Source organism: Catharus ustulatus, chromosome 3, assembly GCF_009819885.2.
Source record: "Catharus ustulatus isolate bCatUst1 chromosome 3, bCatUst1.pri.v2, whole genome shotgun sequence".
Classification (NCBI taxonomy): domain Eukaryota; kingdom Metazoa; phylum Chordata; class Aves; order Passeriformes; family Turdidae; genus Catharus; species Catharus ustulatus.
In genome coordinates this window covers 22,293,095-22,316,423 of record NC_046223.1, presented here as the reverse complement: position 1 = coordinate 22,316,423, position 23,329 = coordinate 22,293,095, and the positions used below count along the sequence as shown (strand labels likewise).

The 23,329-nt window shown below is 36.1% G+C and overlaps 1 protein-coding gene across 1 annotated transcript in view; it reads right to left on the bottom strand.

Moving 5' to 3' along the window:
• The window catches only part of USH2A (usherin), a 374,098-nt gene that overhangs the window by 257,630 nt on the left and 93,139 nt on the right, over positions 1–23,329 (bottom strand). The window contains exon 21 of the mRNA XM_033055679.2: positions 17,504–17,734. Coding sequence (XP_032911570.1) covers positions 17,504–17,734 — 231 coding nt within the window. The remainder of the gene's footprint in view (positions 1–17,503; positions 17,735–23,329) is intronic.

Genomic DNA, 23,329 nt, shown 5'->3' with positions numbered 1-23,329 from the left:
AACAGATGAAAAAAATATTAAAGAATACTAAAGGAGAAAAATAAATGGGAGAAACACCCAATTTTGAAAGCTGGAGTACAGAGGCAGTGCTTTTATAACAAACTTATCTTCTAAAAATAATGAAAAAAACCTTAGAAAAATAATAATTAAATGTACAAATCTTTTGTAAAGGAACTCACTCTGAGTAGGGCCAAAACTTCTGTGGAAAGGATTACTTCCATCCCAAGATAAAACTCTCTTACTTCAACAAGCCTTCTCAATGGCAGACATTCTCAAAAAACACTTATTCCCCACAACCTCCTTGAATCTTCCCAACAAGGTTTCACTCTGGTTCTACAATTCACCTCATAATTTGTTTCTGGCTCAAAAGATATTACCTGGGATGGTTGCACCTCTCAGTCTAGCCATCGTTTTGTTCATCCAATTATGAGGGCTCATGGGAACAAAGACTCTAATTCGTGTAAATAGATTCCCCCTCCTTCCTCCTTGTCTCTGCAGCAAGTCACTGAACAACTTGAAAATGCATAAAATAAAGTCCCCCAAGGGCTAAAACTCCACTATACCAAAATTCCCGTTATTTACTACAGAAGGGAACACATTCTGTTTGAGGCAACCCCTTCACCAGTGAAGTTTTGTTACTATAAATTAAGAAACTTTTAAAGTAAACCAGAATAAAAGAGCATTATTAATCATCAACCCTGGAAAAAAAAAAAATGAATGAAAGAAAAAAAAAACCTCTATGTAAAAATGTGATACTATTTACTATTGAGCTATTTTTTCTTTTACTCAGCAGAATACTTGAGGACACATCCCACTCCAAGTATCAGTTTTTATAACTTTAACCAGTCTAGAATAACACTAATTAAAATTTAGGCTTATAAGCATGATCAGAAGAAAGAATTTTAAGCAGACAAGCTCAGATATAAAGTATCAGGCAAACCCACATTTTTTCTTCTTTTTCTTTCTTTTTTTTTCCTCCCTGAGGTAGATAGCATGTTATTTTCTGAACTCTGCAAGAATACCATTCTGTATAGCACCAAAGACTGCCATCAGTATAAATAACAATGACTCTCTGAATTAAAGAATAGAACAGCAAGATATTTTTGTAGTTTGCCATCTTGTTCAGTATTGGAAAATATACTGTGCTACATCTACTTTGTGGACCAGCATTGCTTAGATTTCATAGGACAGCAGAGGAAGATACATAAAAAATATCTAAAAAGTAGTAGGCATGACCCCCAAAAGCCTAGTTTTCCCCCAGTTAAAGTCTGTTTTTGTAATTAAAAAAAAACCACAAAGCACTCTATAAGAACATGGCAAACAAAGATAAATCTCTTTTGCAACAACTATAATAAGTACATCATCAGTTGCAGAAAGCACTGGAAAAGTTTTGAATCATACAATGGCTTGGGTTGGATGGGACCTGAAAAGGTCACCTTGTCAAACCCTGCCTGCAATGAGCAGGGACATCTTCAGCTAGATCAGGTTGCTCAAAGCCACATCCAAACTGACCCTCAATGTTTCCAGGGCATCCACAGAGACTCTGGGCAATCTGTGCCAGTGTTTCACCAGCCTCATTGTAAACAAATGCCTCACAAATAGTCTAAATCTACCCTCTTTTAGTTAAAAACATTACCCTTTATCCTATATAGATCACTAAGGAAAAGTGGAGCTGCATAGCAGAAAATGCAGAAATCTTGAGTTAGTGCAGCCAACACACTTTTCAGGGAATAGCCTTGTTTCATAATCTAAACCATAATCAGAGAGAGAGCAAATAATCACTTCTTAGCAAGATAAAGATAGAACTTTAACAGCAGCACATGTAACAGGTTAGTTTAACAAATAGGATGGTGCAAAACCATAGAGTACCATATAAGTAATGATCACTGTTTAAAATCAATGCTCTTGCAAATTGAAGCCAATGCAAAAGGGCTAACACCAGGGTAAGGTGATCCGGTTGATGTATTTTGGATCTGCTGAAATAAATCCATTTATAGGAGCATTTGCAGGATGACTAAGTTAAAAGAGCACTGCAACAGTCAGGCCTGGCTGAGGGAACGCCTCCTCCTACTGTCAATATTTCAAACTGATAAAGAGCTGACCAAGTGCAATCAGCGCCGTGATGAATAAAAGAAAGCTTGGGACCATTAACATTAATGGGACTTGCGTGACTAAATGCTCATATATTGTTCTGAAAATTTACCCGATGGACCAAGAGACTTTTTTTCTTTGCTTATGCTTCCCCTTTCTCCTGCAGACTGTATCTGATCAGTTTAAAAATATACTGTAACATAATATAACCATCTAAAGTAACTTCATATTATTAATATCTCGTGAGTCAAATAAAAAGAGAAAAAAGAAAAAGAACTACAGATCTCACTCTGCCTACCTGGGAAACTTGAGAAAATAAAAATTCCAGCTTTAAACACACAGATAAAATTGGGCTGAGCTAATATCTTCGGGCAGAGTGCCTTATCCTTGGGGCACAATGACAAAGACTCTGGCACTTGCCATCTACAATGCATATTAAGGAATGGTGAATGACCTGGCACTATGTGAAAGCTGGTTGAACTTTCTTTGGAAGACAGAAATATGGACTAGCAAGTATAGTTCTAAGATTATATAGATCCAGGATATGACTTGGTTCAATATTTTAAATTTGAAACATGCCAATCTGTGTTTTTATCATCAACATTAAATATCTATCATAGAACTAGTGCTGTACCAAAAACTGGTGACATCTTTTATGTCAACTTCCTCCTGAAATCTGAAAAACAAAAACACCGTGTAATAAAATGGGGACCAAGGGAGCACCTATGGGGTTAGGGTTGTTTAGAAGAACATGATGTTTCATACTGGTGTATATATCTAAGCATAACTGGGTAGAATGAAATAGCACTTTGTTCATTTATAGTCATTTAATACAACAAGTTTTTTAAAAGAATCCAATACAAGATTTACAGCTGTGTGAAACAGCAAGTGTGAAGTCATTGCTATACAAGAAATATTTAAAGCTTTCATAGTGTCTTTTAGCTTTGGCAGAGTACTCCCAAAGAAGGTGGAACAGCAGAGAGAGATGATGTTGAGCAGGAAAAAATTCACCTGATGGGGAGAGAGACCTCTTTCTGGCAGGTACCCCAGCGGGGGAAAAAAAAAGAACCTTAGCAGTAGCACAAAAGACAAGTAAATTTCCTTTATGACTTCAAGGTTTATAACAGTTCCAAGGAATTTAACTTTTTTTTTCCCACAGAGGAGAAAAATCCCCATAATTTTACCCAACATAAAATTAGCTGTCCCACTATTGAGTCATTTTTATTTTTAGTTCTTAGCCATGCTAGCAGACAGGGATTATATTTATTTTAGTACCTGTGTTTATTTTAGTACGTTATTTTAAAATCAAATGCTCTATTGGAATATGCTGCTGCCAATTTAGAGATAAAAGATTCACACATGCATATCTATCACTCCACTGTGAACACCTGCAGTCCTAAAACAGGATCATCATAGACTTCAGGTAAAATTTTAAAGCCTGCTGATCAGTCCCAAGCTTCACTCACCATCTCATTTTGCTTTTGACCAAAAGACTTAAGAGAACAGTTCATGTGACTGAACAACAATGCTGGGATAAGCCAACTGTAGTACTGGCTGCTTGCACCATTAAAACTATTATTAATATGAAACTATATAAAAATACAGCATGCTGACAGAAGAATTTTGAAATTACAAAGAATAGTTCCTAAAACCGAAATAGAGCAAGTAGAAAAGAATAATGTTTTGTCAGTACACAAACCAGGAAAAAATTATTTCAAAATAACAATTTTTCAGGATTTACAGATAGTGAAGTCACAAATTGTGGTGACTGGGAAGAACATTGCTGTGCTTAATTATCAGTTCTATTGTATCATCAACTTCTTCATGAGCAGAGCTCAAAACACCAAGCTCCAGCCATTTCAGCACAGGCTGGCAGAGGCAGCAGCTTGCAAAAATCTGCCTTGTCCCACCTGTGACCAGCGAGGAGACTGTGCCACTGCTTCTCAGGAATGCACCTGGGCACAAAAACTCTCACCTTCATGCTCTTTAGCAAGAACAAATTGCAGTATTTTTGCTTACATACCAAAAACAAAACATGGGGGGGGAAGCAAAAAAAAAAAAAAAAAAAAAAAAAGAAAAAATTGAGAATGCAGCAGTTTTATTTACACTCTCTGCCACAAGCACATCATCCCATTTGCTCCGCTCACTACATGGATTCTCCATAGAATATTAGGTCAAATGTAAGGTCCCAATATTAATCTTCATGGCCATCCATGGAAGTGGTTCAAGATATCTCAAGAGTGCCCTTTTCATTACGTTGGTGACCTCTCTGAACAACTGCTGTTAGTTTCAAGGCTCACCAGAGCAAGACTGAACTGCCTCTGCAAGAAGGATAGAGGCCCTGGAACTCATTAGAGGAGCAGATCAAAAATTATCACAAATTTCACATATTTCTGAAGACAGTTTGAACCCAGACCTAGTCAGGCTTTCCCAAGTCATACATTAAGACAAAAGTGAGGAGATAAAAAATATAAACCTGTCTAGAGAAGAATGTTAAGCAAGAGGTAAAAAAAAAATGGGGATAGATGGGGAATGAGGGGGAAAAAAAAAAAGAGAACAAGTTAGCTGAGTATGTTTTGGAAGGTACTCAGGTACCGCCTGCAAACTATGATTAATATACAATATCTCTATTTTTTAGTAACACATTGTCATGAATATTGGTTAAAAAATTTCACTGAATGCACACACCACCTTCCAAAAAAAAAAAAGGAAAGAATTTCAGATTGTTTTCTATCCACAAATGGAAGAAGTTTGTAGCTCTAAATTCACAGTATAAGGCAGAACTAAATAAACAGCCAATGAACCAAACCTTCCTCCCAGAAATGTTCAATAGTGGTAGCAAAACTTAAATGCCAGACTTTTCTAAGTAAAACTATTCCAAAAGGAATACCTACTTGACATTAAAAAAAATAAAAGGTTGCTGACCTAAACTTAGTTATAACACAAAAAAATTGCATGGGTTGTATAAAATAAGCTATTTCCAATTTCTGAGGAAGGTTTTTGAAGCAACATCTTTTGGATTTCCAATTTTTTTAAACTTTGGAAAAAATATCTTTTAAAAATTCTAAATTCTGAATTCTGCATATTTTAAAATCAATTAACTGTAGTAATATCCAATATAGTTAAGGCTGGTCTAAATAGCAATAGTTAGTGATTACCAGATCAAAGGCCTTACTTAAATCAATAAAGATAGCTCCTGTACATTGATTACCATCCAACACTATAAAAATATAATTGCTTACCTTGAGAGGAGCAGTGCAAATGAAATGAAAAGGTCATAATAGGTCAATAATTATTTAAATTAAACTTACATCTTCCTTCATCTGATGGACCAACTCTAGCACGCTCTGAAATGGTGGTGATTTACCAGTTTAAATAGACATATTAACATGTCAGCAAAGGGCTTAGCAGCAATTGGGTCAGCAATTTTAAGCAGTCAAGGTTCCAGGTTGTCAGCTTCTCCATTTATGCTCCCAATTAATCTTAAGGTATTATAGATCTTAAGTCAGTAAGCACAGTTCTAACTACTTTCAATCAAATCTCATTTTGGGTATATACAGAGATAGGCTGTGGTTACTTTTTGCAATCTTTCTACAACAAATACCAGTATACAATTCTCTAGAACAGCTTTTAATAAAAATGCCTTGCAACAATTTGCTATCAAGATCATGAATTCTCCAGTAATTTAGTTTATGACATTTCTGTCACTATATTAAATGGCCCTTAGACCAGAACAGTACTACTTGGCAGGTTTGTGTTTTCATTCTATTGGTTATCCTAACAGTTGCTTTCTGAATTCGCAATTATTACAGTGCACAATAACTTTGCTGTTACTCTGTCAATATAATTGTCGATGGAGAATTCTGGGCTTTTAAATTTGTTTATAAAAGTCAGAAAAATAAATATTTTCTAACCATATTTTCTTCATGCCAACTACTTTTTCACAATTACTTTGAAGAATTAATTTACATCACTTTCATAATTAAAAAAAAAAAAGTTTTTAAGATTTTTGATTCCTTCTTTCTGTGGATCTAGGAATTTTTTAGAGTGGTTATGCCAAGGTAAAAAAAAAAAAACCAAAAAAAAAAAAAAAATAGAAGCCTAAATTCATCAATGTCAGGAAACTGCTCTTTGCAGGATGCTTATCAAGAGGATGATGACAAAATTCTCAAAGAAAAATTATGTTTGCGTGGACACTTTGCATCTTAGATATTTAGGGGCTAAAAAGATTCTTCCATGAAATTCATCCTGGACACCAAATCCTTGTGGTTCACTACACAGTAGAAAGAAAGGCAAAAAGTCCTTCTCTTGTCTTCTTAATTTTCTGCCACTTTGTGAAAGGCAATATAAAAAAAAGGGAAGACAACATTTTGAAGAACACAGAAGGAAGACAATCAAGGAGATTACAATGGTAATATCAGGAGGGAAAAACAAAGAGTGGAAGAGGGAGAAGCAAGAAACAAATCACAGTTCGTGCAAAAACCATGGGAAAATAATTTAAAAGCAAAAGAAGACCAAAAAAAGGAAGGGTAAATAGAAGCAGAGGAGAGCCTATAACCACTAATAAGAGCTCTCCTTATAAATCAATTCAAATACATGTTGCAAACACAATGCATTCACACTAAAAAAGCATTCACAATATCCTTCACATATAGATGTGCACCCAATGCAGCAGTCAACAGCCCTAATAGTCCAGATCAGAGATTTTATGAATATTAAATATTTCTACCCATTGACATCTATACTTCTCAGCAATGTTCCAAATGATGGATATGTGTGGGACTGTCCTACCACACTGGAATCTTTTTAATTATTATTCAGAATAACTGTGTAGGCCACATTATATAGATAAAAGTAAACAGTCAAAAATTAGGCAATGCAAAACTAAAACTGTCTGCAAGTACGTAATTAATGCATACCCAAATAGAGGATGAGTAACGATATAGTCTACGATTATACAAACACACACTTCCCATAAGATATCTGCCTCAAGGATTTTATGATGTTCAGCAATGAAAATAGAATTCATCTAGCAAATAAGGATTCTGTGCACAGAAGCCTGTATTTTTTGATGTAGTGCTCTGTGGATGCTTAATGAAAGAGGAAGGGGAGTATGAAAAGTGGACAGTTTCACAGCTAGCACAGTCCAATGTCAAGAAATATGTCCCCACCTTTGCCACTTAGTTCTTATGCAATGTGAGGAAAACCACTTCAGTCAAACTTTTCAGAGTTATTCACTTGTTATGCACTCTTCATTTTCTTGAGTGCTTGCATTTAAACACCCCATGGAGATCTGTGGAAGTGTTAAGTGCTCCTAATTGAAAAGGGGTTGGCAGAAACACTACTTAAAACACATGAACTACTCTGAAAACTCAGGACCTACCTATGTAAAACTCAAAATTAGCATTAATTCCTCTTTTTTTTTTAGACAAAGTCCCTATTCATAAAATGAAACTGGTAATGTAAGTGTTGTAAAAATGTATATCAATGATTACAAAGTACTCTGGTACTCCAGTGAAAATGGCATAGGAAAAAAATTAAATCTGCATCCACTTCAGAGAAGACGTGTAGTAAAGCAGACAGAAAGCCATATACAAAACAGAGAAAGGATTTTCAAAAGGCAACAGTTGGTCCATACCATACACAGAACCTGTGGAAAGATAGTTTCTAATCAACTGGTCATATGCCATCATAACATATAAATATAACACAGCTGAATGAAGTTCATGCAGCTTATTTAACTCCATTTCTTAAGCTCTGGGTGTTTAATTTTGCAAGCTAATTTTTCCCATATGTACTAGTGCAGACAGCTTTTTTTTTTCCGCTCCAAATTACCACAGTCTAATCCTGAATGATAGTTTTGCCATAATGGAATTATTCAGTCTATGATCTGATTGATTTTAGACCTTAAATACTGAATCTTAACACACGTAAATTTTTAATCCTTTAATTTCTCTATTCTGCCAGTAATTGATAAGGACAGTCGTACTTAGACAAGGTCTTAATTTAATCGCCCTGAAAATCAATTAGAAGGTGAAAAGCTTCCTTATATTATTATTATGAAAATTTCCTGATCAAATACACAATGCAATCATAATCAATGCATGACATCTCACACATTTTAGTCAATCCATAATTCAGTAGTTACATCTTCACCCTTTAAAAACAATATGGGAAGGAATTTGCATCTCAAAAGTAGAAATACCTTAAAGGCTCAGTATTAGCCAAACACAATGTCTGAAGTCATTGGACTAAATAACCCATTATAGAAATAATCTAAATAAGGGCCTGGCATGTACCAGAAAGCATTAATTTCACTCCAAGTATCTCTCCAGTGAATGCAATGGTAACTGTCTCTTTCCTGCAACCTTGTTGAAAACTCTCTATAGAATCAGAAGGAAAATTCTGGCCTGCTGTTTAGCAGGAGAGATGAATTAGTCAGCACTAATGGTGAAACACTTTCTTCACCCTCATCTTCACCAGTACAAAAAATCAAGGTTGATGCCAACTTAAGCTCACCATCAGAAAAGGGAGGATTTGTATGTGAACTATTATAAGATCTTGGTCTCTACAAATTGATGTGACCTGGCAATATCCACTTGAGTGTGTTCCAAGAACTTGTTGACATGGCTGCTGTGGTCAGTCTCCACAATCTTTCAGAAGCTATGGAGATGGAGGGAAATCCCAGAAGATTGGAGGAAGGTTGATGTCACTCCCATCTATGAGAAGGGCTTAAATGATGATGCAGGAAATTATAGGCCCATTACTCTTATTTTAATCCCTGGAAAAGTTATGGAATTAACCTTCCTGGGAGCTGCCACAGCACAGACTCACCAAGGGCAAATCATGACTGACCAGCCTGACTGCATTCTACCACAAAGTAACTTCCTCAGTGGACGTGGAGCAAACAGGGCACTACCTCAATTTCACCAAGGCTTTCCATACTATTTGCCTACTCCAAGAGAACTCAATGTGTGATGGTCCGGACAAAGGGTCTGTGGGGTGGGTGGGAATGGCTCTCAGGCAGCACCCAGAGGAGGGTGATAAATAGCTCCTTTTCAAACTGGCAGCCTGTCACAAGAGCCTAAAGCTGTTTAGTATCTTCATAAGTGATCTGGATGATAGAATCAAGTGTACCCTGATGAGATGTGATGATGACACCAAACCAAATGGAACTGGACATTTTGGGAGAGCCACCCTGCAGGAAAACATGGATAGACAGAAAGAATGGGCTAACAAGGACCTTCAATGAAGACAAATATACCATCTTGCATCTGGGAAAACAGAAACCAGGAATGTAGCACAGGCTGGGGAGCAGCTCTGTGGAAAAGGACATGGGCATCTTGGGGATAAGTAGCTCAGTCTAAGTGGCCAGTGTGCTGCTGTGGCAAACAAAACCAACAGTATGCTGGATTGCATCAACAAGGATATCTCCAGCAGAGATAAAGAAGTCATTATTCCCCTCTACTCAGTGCTTGTCAGGCTACACCTGGAACACTGTGTTCAGTTTTGGTTTCCACTGTGCAAAAAAGATGTGGACAGGCTGGAGAGAATGCAGAGAAGGGCAAAGATGGTCAAAGGATTGGGTAGCCTGTCAAATAAGGAAAGTGAGAAAATTTGGTTTGTTCAGCCTTGAGAAAAGAAGGATCAGGAGAGACCATATTACCATGTTCCAGTATTTGAAAAGTGGCTATAAGAAGGTGGAGAGTCCCTTTTTACAAGGAGTCTTTTGCCTGGAAGAGACAAGGAGTAATGGGTAAAAGTTACTCTTGGGAAGAATCCAACTGGACACAAGATGAAAAATTTCACAATGATTCAGCCATTGGAATAATGTTTCCAAGAAGTGGTGGATTCCCCAGCTCTGGACATTTAAGATTCAGCTGGAGAGTACTGGGTCATCTTGTCTAGATTATATCTTTGCCAAGAAAGGTTGGACCAAATGATCTTTTTCTTTTTGGCTATTATTTCTCATTAAATCCCTCTCTGAAAAGGTACTTTGGGTTATAAGTTTGTTATACCAGCACAAATTGATCTCACAAAAATCTTATAAAATACTGAAGTACTGGTATGGAAGACTCTCAACCGTTACAGCAAATGAAAAGTGACTATTTAGAAATAGTCTCTTTTCTTTCACATATCCCTGCACCATCAGGTATTTGAGTTTGAGAATTTCCAGAAGCATTCATACATTCACTCCAAAAGGTGACCATCCATTGAACTACTCTTTTCTGTTCAAACCTGCTTCAAATTTTTTATCTCTATTGTTTGCTTTAACTGAAGTGAAATCAGCCTCCATTTTAACAGAGTACATGGATCTCTAGCATGCTAAGCTTTCAAGAGATGCTTGGTACCTTCCACTATTTTTTAAATTAAATAAACACCATGACTTTTGCAGTTTCTATCTTACCGCTTTTTCATTTTGTTTGCTATTTTCAGCAACTTCTATTTCCCTAAATCTCCCTCAACATGTCCCTCCATTTTGTACCTTTTCTTAGAGATGCACAAGCACAAAAGGAATCCCAGATGTCATGCCTGAAATAAAACAGCACTTCCATAACTGCTTCTTCTGCTAATTCTTCGGCTTGATATCGGCAGAGAGAATGCCTACTTGCAAAACAGTGAATCATGTTTGCACAAAATTAGCAACAGCCCAGCTAGACTTGTGGCCAACAGGGAAGAACTGCTCTTTTGAAAAGTACAGTCATCTTGTGTGTTTATGACAATCAAAAGACCCAATTCTGTAACTGGTTTTTGCACAGACAGATTAAACCATAATCTAGTCTACGAACAGGTCTTTTCACTGTCAGGTTGATAAAACAATGGGAAATTTCCTGCTTTTACAACTTCCACTGTACAACACTGTGAACACATTGAATTATGTTCTCTAAAAGTTACCATGCACAAGTAGAATAATTTTTAACAGTTTTAACCATGCAGTGCAGAATGCACAACACTGGCAAAAACCTACTTTGACACTAAAGTCAAGAAAATGCAGAAGAAAACCCATATTGCTCTTGTATGCCCAAAGGTTGTGTTGCATAGTTGATCTGTTAAAGTACAAGAGGTAAATATGAAAAATAATATGCAATATTTTTTATTCTTCTTTTCTGTAGTGGCTACAATTGAAAAAAGAAAGAAAAAGAGAAAAAGGAAGAAAAAGCAGCTACTTCATACCAACAGAAAGTATGTCAGTGCCTAAAAACCAGCTCATCTTAGTGAAAATATTACCCCTGTAACACTGGCAAGGTCAGCATCAGCTTGGCTTATTTGTTGCCTAAGTCCCTGTTGTGCATGTTCAAAAATGTTTTAAGTTGTTTTGTTCATAAAGCAGCAGAGTTCACTTTGTTGTGCTGGATCACTCCTTTTTCTCTATATGCAGCTCCTCTCTTGCTCCCTATCTTTAGGCTTCTTGGGATTCAAAAGGAAGAAAGGAAGGAATGTGTTTTTCAAGATGAAACTCTGAATTCATTTTAAGTACTAAGATAAAATTCTAGCTAAAATCTCTGTGCAAACAGTTCTCAGGCAGAAAAAAGGATGGTTCTCTTTCTTACTGAAGCCAGCCACTTGACGGTGATATAGAAGATCTTTATCTTTCTTTCACAGAAGATGAAGATGCAGGCTCAAATCATTCTTTTGTGAAGACAAGAGGAGAAAATATAAGAAGTTCGCATAAAAATTAGAAGCATTTCTAAGGACAAGTCCTGTGGCAACAACCTAGACAGAAAGGACACAAAATACAAGTTCTCCAAGAGTCTTTTAGTGTATGATTTAACATAAAACTCTGAAAAATGATTGGCAATATTAAAAGGTCCCTGACAAAATGTATGTTCTTCAAGTCTGCAAAACAAATGAGCTCTCTTTCTTCCTCTCAGAGTATTCAAAAGCTTGGAGTAAGAATTTCGTTTGTAATAGTTTCTCCCTCAGAAAATCTTGTTTACTTTCTTCAGTTCAATGTAATGAAATAAAAAGGGTGATTCTTCAAAAGCTATGAAAGGGAAAAGTGCTATCAGATTGACAAAGAATACATAAAGCCAATCTAAGCAAAAAGGTCAGATTTCTCTCCTCTTCCTTTCTCTCCGTCTTTTTGGTATAAGGTTGAAGCAAACAAATTTAAATGCATTTGCTATAAAGTTGTGTCTATAGATTAGGGAATCCTTGCCATCAATCTGGAGAAATAGATGGACCACAGGTGGACTATAAAAGCGAGTAAAAAAAGTGGCTAAACAGCAGGACTCAAAGGCTTGTGGCATAAAGTAGCATAAAGCCCAGTGGGCAGCATTTACAAGAGACAGGTACTGGGACCAATTCTGTTTAACGTTTCTATTCGTTAAAATGGATCCCAGGTGATGCAATGGAGTGTGTTGTCAAAAACTTGGGAGGCAATTAAAAAAATAAAATTAAGGGCTGCAGTGGATACATGGCAACACAGAGACACCTTAGAAGGCTGGAGAAATGGGCTAACAGAAATTTGTGAAATCCAGCAGAGGCAAATGCAAGTCCTACATTGAAATTTTGGGTACTCTGGCATTAAAGAAAAAAAACCAAAACAAAACCAAAAACAAATATAAAAGGTGCTTTCAGACTGGAACAAATCCAGTGGCACCAAGATAGTCAGGAGGCAAAAGCAAAGCACATGACGTTCAACAAGAGGCTGAGACAATAGGGTTTGTTTAGTCTTTAGCATGGAAGGATGGAGGAAATTACTGCCTTCTTCAATTGCCTCCTCAAAGGATATAAAGAAGATGAAGCCATGCTTCTTTGGGCCTCTACAGTGACAGAACAAGAGGCAATGGACATGGGTTCCTATGCAGAAAATTTTATAGAGATATAAAGGAGAAAAGTAAACCAAAAGACGGGTCAAACTGTAAACTGGAACAAAATTTGGAAACATATTTAGCTACATATGGAGAGAGAACTCAAGCAAAGGCCTAAAGAGGTCTAGCTGGATTCAGTATGAGCAGGAAGATTAGAGGATTTCTCTTCAACACTAAATTATTACAGTATTTTGATATTTTGAATTAGTGATTAAAATTCATTTCTAACCATGTCAAATCATTAGTTGTATAAAGAAATTCTAGAAAACATCTTAAGAAGAAAAATAAAATAGAAGCAAAACTTGTTCAACTCATGCAACCTTCCCTCCACACAGAAAATTGTGAAGCAGAAAAAAAAAAAGACGGCTCTTTCCTACTAAAAGTTATTTGGTGAAATGAACATCTTTCCCAGTTTCATTGGGTTAGTCTGAGTTTATAATAGGATATATGTTTGGAAAACATTCTTAGAGGTCACAGAAACAATCCACTTACTCCCAAGCAGAATCAATTTTACCCAGGTTATTCCTGACAAATGCTCATCTAACTGTTCTTTAAAATCTGCAGTGTCAGAGCTTTCATTTCTTTCTCACCGCAATGAATTCTTCAGCTCAACTAGCCTGAATCTTTTAGGAAAAAAAGACTATCTGCCTTGCTGCATTTTAAACTTATTATCAGTGCATTGCTCCTTTATTCACATAAACACAAAAAGTTCATTCTCTTATTTTAAACTAGTCTCTTCTTTTAAACTATACATTATTATATATTTTAACACCATTATCATGTCTCTTTTTTCTCTTCATTTTTCTAAACTATACCATTTTCTTTGGCCTCTCCTCTTACATTAGGATGTCTATTCCTGTTCATTTTTTTGGTATTCAGTCATAATGCATCCCATAAAGCTCTGTTGGGATGCTGGAAAAAACCTGTTTATTTGACTCCACAAACTAATGAAAATGTCTGCCCCTTTGACTAACTATCAAATGTTTGTTCAAGATCCTGTGGAGTGGAATTTGTTTTACATTACTGCAAAGGGAGTTCGCTCGATGAGGAGCTATGGGGAGATCTGACACTGAATGACCACAGCCGTCCCCAGCACTCCTGCTCAGAATAAACGTAAACCTTGCCTGTGCAGTGTTCCATGGCAAACTCATCAAGAAACATCATTACTGGAAAGATTCTCCACTCTGAGAAATGTCTGTGTATCCCAGCCAGAATCTGGCAGTAAAAACACTAGCACAGATATAAATATTTTTTTAAATACACGTTTTTAAGACCACTTTACAACACTAAAAATGTCATTGTAAAAAAAAAATCTCCTTGTAGTGCTTAATATATTAACATCTTACCTCATACAGTTATTTTCTAATTATTGCAGAGCTGAATACGCATCATGTAGAGGTTAGCAAAGATTACACAGTCCAGGAAAGGCACACTTCTTTTTAAGTGTATTACTCTATTTCAGAAAACTTGGAATCAAAGCAAGGCCAAGCACAAAACTTTCTTCAGAGCAGACTGCATTTTGATCAATATTACATGAATAATTTTCTTTTAAAACAAGTAGCATCCAAGAGGAATGACATTTGAACTCCAAGCTTGCCTGTTCTACACCCTGTACAAAATGGATATTATTTCTCTTGATGACAAGAGAACCAGAAAGGCAAACACAACACTGGTACTGCAGCATTCTGAATCCAGACTCACAGCCACAGCACACAGGCTGGACCAATAAAAACAAACCACACAAAATAAATATTTTGCAAAACCTTCTAGACAATTCTAGAGGTCCTTTTAAATATAAAGTTCCACAGTAAGTAGAAACTGAATTTTAGCTCCCCGTAAGTTAAATCTCACCACTTTGTTGTTTCACAGGGAAGATATGAAGATAAATACCTAAATACTCCAATTTTCAGAGTCATGGGAGATGGGCAAATTCCTTAGCTAAAACAAGAACGCTAACAGCTCTCCTTTGCCTTGTGGTATTTTGGAAAATATAATGAATGCTGTTGTATATAAGAACTTCAAGGAATGCAAATAAATCCTAAAAATCAAGTCTGCATCACAGGGGAAATGATATTATACATAGCTAAAACACTTCTTTGCATTTTGAAGAGCTGAAAAGTTGCATGTGGACAGTTCTAGCAGAAAAAAAAGTCCTTTTACTTTATTTCCTCTCATCTAATGTGTACTCAGAACACATCTTCCTGTGCAGCTGGAGGCTTTGTTACAGACAGGACACTTCTTAGTGTAGCCAGTGTTTATTGAATAACTTTCTTTTTTTTTTAAGGATGATTTTGGAAAGTTTCCCAGAAAATACATCTGCCCCTATTACTTGCACCTTGGACTGTAAGACCAGCCAGGGAGATAGGGAGGACAACTGCATTTATTAGCAATGAATAAACTGATCAATCTTTTTCTGGATTAACAGTGGGAGATCCCAGACGCACCGAGAAGTATCTGTCTGCTGACTGACACATACAAGCTGGCACACTTTTGTGTCAAAAATGTACACAGCTGCATGCACACTAAAGCTGTTCCATCCATAAAGCACAATTGCCAAGTGCTTGTCTTCAGAAATGGGTAATAAGAGAGGGTCTCAACAACAAAACAACTGCAGAGTGCTGTTAAAGAATATTTTTCATCCTCTTAAGTGTCTATCTTTCTAAACTCTCCTGGTTTTGCTACCGTTTTCCTCTCCATCATATTTTGGAAGAAGGACAGATGAGTTCCTTAGAAAAATCCAGATTTATATTTCGCAAAATCTTTATTGAGTTGCCAAACACGAAATACACATTTTTAGGTACCAAATATGCACTGATTTAATCTGATTGTCAGTCATCACTAGCAGATGTCTTGACAAACTGTCTAGTGTGTTGTAGTTCTACGTTGTCTCCAAATACTCTAATAGCTAGTAGAAGAGAAAGAACACAATCCAAAGCTATGATAAATTATATTTGTCCAGACAGTGTTATCAGCCATCAGCTGCCAATATGAAGGGAGCTTTATTTTAACATCTCCCCACCTGCCTGTCCAAACTCTCAAATCATTTCAGCCATCACAATAAACTTTACTCAAGGCATCAGTCTCAGTTTATGAAGCAGAACTAAACCCCAGAGTGAATTTACACTTGGGTAGATTGGTGTTGGGCTTGCTTAGTTCCAAACAGACACAACTGACAACAGAAGAAACATCAAAAGGGTTTTTTCTAAATACGTAGTAAAGGGTGCAAAGTGATGTCAGGAAAACCATTGAGCAATTTGGATGAGGAAAGGAGTCCAACAGCTGTTTCTACAGATTCCTGCACAGAGACAGGTTGTGCCAGTCAACACAATGTCAATATTTAACAAACACATTATCACTTGTTATTATTATTTATCATTCAAGTAAGCACCTGGCTAGGAAAAAAATGTGAAATCATCTTCAACTTTTTTTTTTTAATCAGATTCACCTGAGTGGCCATAGAGAGGCAAGAAGCTGATTTCTGTTTTAAGCAAGACCTGAATATGCCCATACACACTTGCAAGTACCAATTGCTCAAACAGCCTTGCTAGAATTACCTGTGGTGACCCTGAAGACAAGGAATGTCAGCTGAATGCTCCTCAAAGTTCCAGCATTCTTTTTTGTGTCAACAGTGCTGCACAGTTTTTGCAGGCCTTCTCTCTCAAATAAGGCTTAGTACCAGGTTGTGTCACTGCCACTGGTGTGGCTCCTGCACCATCAGTGTGCAAATTAATGCCTGCTCCTACAGTTACCTAGATTCCTTTAGGATTTCCCCTTCCTACTGTCATTCTCATGACCTGAGATAAATATATACATGCATCTTTCATACATTTATTTTTTTAAGTCTCCAGCTCTACTGTTTCTTCTTTTAAACACTCATACTTCATGCACACAAATGTAAGATTTCACTTACAGACCACCACAACATCTCAAACGTGCATTCAGGTTCATTTTTGCCTCTATCTTTGCTTTATCCCAGAAGTCAAGACATCACCAATTGATGAGAATCACAGAAACAGGACATAGGTTTGCTTCAGTCTGAAAATATCCTGGCTCCAAAGTAAAATAACAAATCAAGAAAAAAGACAGAACACTCAAAGGCCCAGAAACAATGGAATTCTGTCAGAGTGGAAGGCTTTTTTCTTTCCTTAACAAAACAAATAGGATCACAACACAAATGCTCTGAACCTGGAAGACAGAGTTTTTTGAGTAAAGAGCTTTTATGCAGCCCTAAGAATCCTCAAAAAGATACCAAACAAAATGCATCTTAGCACTCAAAGAAAATAAATTAAAAAGTTTTAATCCCAGAAGAATAAACTAAATCTTATATTTACAACTCAGAAACAAATCAAATATGCAGCAACATTCACTGTCATGTACATCTCTGTCCAAACATGAGGTAAAAATCCCACATGTCCAATGATTTCCACAGGTTTTTTTAAGTGAGAATCAAAATAGCCCATACATCACTAATCATTACAGTACTTTAATAAATTAGAACCTTTCCACTTTAACATAAGTTTTATAGAACATGATACTAAATTGCAGAACAAAAGCAGAGTACAATTAGTACATTTTCTAAGTAATTTAAACTCATTTACCTGTAAAGTAGGTATTGGTGGGGAGAGTGGAACTGGCAAATTTGTAATACCCATTTCCTGGGAAACGGATCCCTTTTGTCACTTCTATATTCATTGTAGATAAAGATGAATCCATCCTTTCCACCTGGTAGACGGGAGAAGGTCCATTAAGCTCATCAGGTTCATTCCAAATTATCTTTACTGTTGTGCCGTTTATTCCCTCAACACGAGGGGCACTAAGTTTTCTTGGAGCTGTGGATAAAAAAAAGTTATCTAGGTATCATTGTCCATAACATTTGGGCAATTATTTATTGGACATAACATAATCTTTATCAAAACATCCTGTGTAATTTTCTGATCTGAAGAATAAACACAGATATCCATAGAAGCTTAATTAGGAGAGAAAAAACGACCCACAAAAATATTCTTAATCTTTATGAGAAACTTACTTTCAGTTGCACAAGAAATATTTTATTTATTTCTTCAGGCTTTAGACAAATGTCTCTATATCTAAAATATTTTTGTTCATAATATTTGAGAATATTAATCAACATCTGTATGAAAACTATACTTGGATTCCTTCCTTCCTTGATGGACCTCTCACGCCGAACTCCCTGTGTGTATCTGTATCACTTTCACAAGTGGATGTGAGTAAAAACCCAAAGGAAAATTTGAACAATTTTAACTCTTCTTACATCTCAGTATGGTACATGACAACAGGGGTCTCTTGTCACTGACATCCTCACCAAGAGGAGCAGAACAGTTCTGTGTCCACAGTCTTGCAGCCCCACCTGGTTGTTCTCATGATGTGCACCCCAGACAGCAGCTTGTGTTCACACAATAACTCACTTCAAGAAAACAACCCACTCCAATTTTTCTCCACCAATTCTGGTTCACACCAGGACTCCAAACAAGACTCAGTTTTCCATAACAGGATGATCCTCCTACTGTTAAACCCAATACTCTTGATATTCTTTTAAACACTCTGATAGCATTGGCTACTCTATACCTGAGTTATTAAGTAAGCTTATTCCATATTTTTAATAAAATAGTGTACAGTAAGCCTCTGGAGGGCAGCATGACCTGTTAGGATAATGACATGATGGTCCTACAGGTGGAAAGACATGGACAATCTCTGAAACAATAGAAGACATCATCTGGAGAAGTATAAGAACAGTTTGCTATCTACAGAATCTATACACATCTTATTTTGTTTTTTTCCTCACCCTTCTTTCCCTGATAAAGGGAAGGATTTAACAACAGGAACTTCATTTGTGCCCAGGAAGTGAAATACAATGACAACTTGTAAAAATTACTTGTTCCCATAATGACACAGTAAAGAGCAATAAACGCCTTTCAAGAACAATAAAACCTGAATTAAAATATGGGCCTTCAAAATCTGACATATTACTTCACAGCCCAGCATTGTACATAGCATGAATTCTTTAGAGAAGAGATTGCTTCATTTAAAATGAATTAATAACATCCTTTTAAACATTCCTGCATTTCCAAGATCATTAATATATTTTTCATTTTTCCTATTTGCCAGTAGTATATTACTTCTTTGTTTTTTTCTTTTTCCTTGTCCCCCACACCCCATAACTTGATAGATTCTTCTTGGAGAAAGCAGGGAGTGGGGAAACTGGGAAACTGCCAAAGGCACTATGTGCTGTAAATTCCTGCTTAGGTATCATTTATGACTTCACAATCTAATTAGTATCTCATGCGATGGTAGAAATTTACAATGTCAAAATTGAAGTAATGCAGTGTGAGGTCATAAGCTTCCCTGCATAAGTAGGGCACAGCACTAATGAATTGTGGTATTAATGCACAAGTTTAAATAGAAAACATGGCTTAACAATCAAAACTTCACCTCTGAGGGAACCAGCCTACGTCAGCATTTTAAATGCAAACTGAAGAGGTTGAGCCCTCCAGTTGAGATTACTGATGGCAAACAGAGATGCTAAAATTCATTATTTTTAAGATGCATACAGCTGACTAGCACTCATGACAATAACTACATCTTCCTTTAAAGTCTAGTATTAATAAATGGTGGTTACTTGGACCATAATTATGGCATCTCTGATACCCAAACCTGAAGCTTTTATGGTCCTTATGCAATTAACTACTTAAATGCATCGTAACACTTGCTTCTCTGACAGGGAAGTATTGATTTTTTAATCATTTTCAAGTCTCCTCTAGCACAAATAAATGTACTACAGTTACAGTTAATGCACTGTGTACACGCATTAAACACTGGCATGACACAATTTATTATTTTGTGATATATGGAACACAAGACTAGCCTTTCAGAAAGTAGCATCCTTGCTATAGCACTAGTATTTAAACTACAGTCTCCTTGATGCTTAAGAATTATTGTGCATCAAGACAGCAGCAAACTGTACAGAAGAGGTTATAGAAGTATTTAAAAACAAAAATAACCAAAAAAAACCAAATAGAAAATCCAACTGCACACAAACACAGACGGTCTTTAAATAAATCTGTAGCACTAGCCCAGCAGGGTACTAAATGCTGAAATTAAAAATATTCAACACTAAAAGATACAGTATATATTTTCCTAAAGGTGTCACTGTGGTACCTGTAGCTACTTTCTGAAAGATGAATCGAGTATAATTTTACCTATTTAATTTTTTGAGCCACATTCTGTTAAGACACATCTGTCAAAATAATGAGCATACTGCATTTTAGTGGATTCAGAGTCACATTTTTGTGTATTTTAATTATGTAGTTTTAATGTCTTGCTGTATAATACATATTTAATATATTATAAGGCTAAAACAGTATTTAAAAGCCCATGATTGCTGCATGCCATTGTGTAGCAGAGGGCACAGAAAAGACCAATAAAGACAGATGGTCCATACAGCTTATGTTGAAGTCATATATCTAAATATAGATGTTGCTACACAGGTCATTACAAATAAGCCTTTCCCATGTGTTTATGCACACACATGTACACAAAAATGAAGTTGGTAAGTAAAGAGCAGTTAATTTTGTTTTGTTTGAAATAATATCATTTTAGTTTTAGGCTTGAAGACAGATGCCAGCGTTTCACTCTGAACAGATGGTAATTCCATCTAATAGTGCATCTCTGTATTAGTAAGGTCTGTTGTGTATACAAACAGTAATAAACACTAGGTAAGGATCAAAATAAATTTTAATTGTTGACATTAAATTCTGGCAGCCATGGTTCTAAGGATACAATACTCCTTTCTCAAGTCTGTCAGGTTTACTAATACAACTGCTAAAGCTTTTCCATACTCTGCCAGAGTCTTGTCCCAGGAATAACATATTTACACTGCGGCTAAATTTTACAGGCTTACATATGTTTGAGTAATTTCTGCTCAGCTTACTGTAGGTATGTATTTGTATACTCTTCCACCAAAAGCCTCAATAGACACTGAATGGTTCAGGAAGGTAACAGCAATGAAAAGTATACACTTTTCAACTGTTTTTAAGTTGAATCCCAAATGTGTATGTACAAAATAAAAGAGAAAAATGCCAAATTCGAGGACAAAAAGTTACAGAAAATATCTTTTTCTTTTCATATTGGAGTTAACCTTGCAGGTAACATTGCACACCTCACTAGGGGTCACACATTTGATTTTTGATTCCAGTAATTAGTCCAGAGGACCTCGAGTTTGACATTGCACTTCAGCTATGTTCTCTTTTTCTGCACTTCACAATGGTATCAGTCATTTCAACAGTAAATGAGTCAAGCAGTATTCTGACAATGTTTTGAGTTTTAAGAGATTTTTTAGAGTCCAGTTTGGACTTCCCAAAAAAAGAATAAAACCACCCCCAATGGACATCAAAAGAAAATTTAGTAACATGGATATGTTGCAATCATATTTCTTTTAAAATAGATGTAATCCACTGTATTTTTTAAAAATCATGAAAAATATATTGCTTCCACCATATGGGACAACCAACGACTCACCAACCGATTTAAGATGCAGCATATTGAGCTGACCATATGTTACAGTGCTGTTGAATGGCTGAGTGATTCATGCCCGTCACATTCTAGTATATCAATTAAAGCTCCTTGAAGTCTGCATGATTTGTGTCTCTGTTATTAAACCCTGCTAATTCATCCCACTTACACATCTGTTATAAATCTCTAGGAGTGCTGCATGATTCATGGCAATCTGTGAGCATGGTACAGCAAATTCTTCTCCTTGTAATTAACAGTAAATTGTTTTACTGCCATGCAATGAATTTTTCAGTTATATTGCAAATGAACTCCTAAATGCACGGTTCTTTCCTAAGAACTGACTTATATTATTAGGCAATTAAAAAGTATTGCTTTGAACCAAAAGCTTTTAATCAAGAGGAATACAACTGAAACATAGCTTAAAAATATTGCAAATTTGACAGAGAGGAGAAAAGAACAAACTGAGCTGTTTTGAGCTATTTTCTGACATAATATGTGGTTGGTAGGGGAGAAGAAATAACTTAATTCCCTACGGGTTCCCTGAAACTTAAAGAGCAGTTTAACCATGGCTTGAACACTTGGCAAGACAAGTTTGAGCAGATTCTATTTATCTCAGAAGTTACTTAAGTCATCTGTCATTATGAAATTTCTCAGATTACTTTACACTTTTCTAATTGTAAAACAGTGTCTTTATTCTTGGAATAAATAATTGGATAATTAGCCAAGCTGAATCATCAGAGGATTCCAGTGCTGCTCAAGTGTTCTTGTCAAAGGTGAAGCAAATTCATTTCAGCTTTGCCTCTGTAGCTTTCTGAAGAGGCTTTGATTTTTTTTCCTGCTACATTCTTGGCAGCAGCCTCAAATTCATGAGTCCATACATCAAGTCAGTAGTTTAACAACAAATGAAATTAAATTCAAAGAAGGGAAACTAATTGAAGGACAGCAACAAAAGTGTTTGGTAATGTGCTTTTTAATATGGCATGCCACATTTGCATGATAATTTTTCCTTTTTAGCATGGAGCAGAAAGTGACTAGCTTAATGAGGGATTATTCAAGACAGGAATGAACAAAATGCATTCATAACTAAGAACAAAGATTGTATTATGAAACGGAAACAGGCAACTGCCGAGAAGTAACTGGATGATTGGTTTATGCATTATGAATAAAAAGGTAGAAAAATATTTATATTAGTATTCACTAATGACTATATATACAAGATTGTTGTAATTAAAATTATAAATTAACATATTAAGAGTGCTTGTTTAATCACTTTGGGTCCTATTCACAATGAAGAGAATTATGTACATGCATGCAAAACAATCTGTGTTTCCAGGCCAGCAGCAAATGGCCCTCGTATTTCTCTTCTGCAACAAAGGAAACTATATATTTCTTACTACCTGTTTAATGGGTATTGGTGATTTTAAAATTGAGGCATAGCCTTTTGTAGAAAAGCCATCTATGACAGACATAAACAAATGAGGCTTTTGAAAAGGGTCTGCACTGGACCTTATTCATGAATGGAAAAAAATGGGGGGAAATGGACAAATTACTCAGATTAAAAGGGTAATCAAAAAGAAAACAACAAGGAGTGTAAGACAGCACAGAATTACCCCAGCAAACCCAGAGGCAATTCCACAGCCCCAAATACAACTGGCTGAGAAGTCTGCCAAGAAGCCAGATGCAGCTGGTGCTGGAAGAATATCTCCTACAAATTAGCTTCTGAACCCTGTAATTGTCATCAAAAGCAAAAGATCAGGAATACAATGTGCTGGGGTAAATGGCAGCAATCACAAAGCAAATACTTTGCTACATCTTAAAAAGTGCTTTTTAAACAAACTTTTAAAAAAATTAAGGGCAAAGGAAAGGTGAACTTAATTACAAGAAATAAGCTTAGT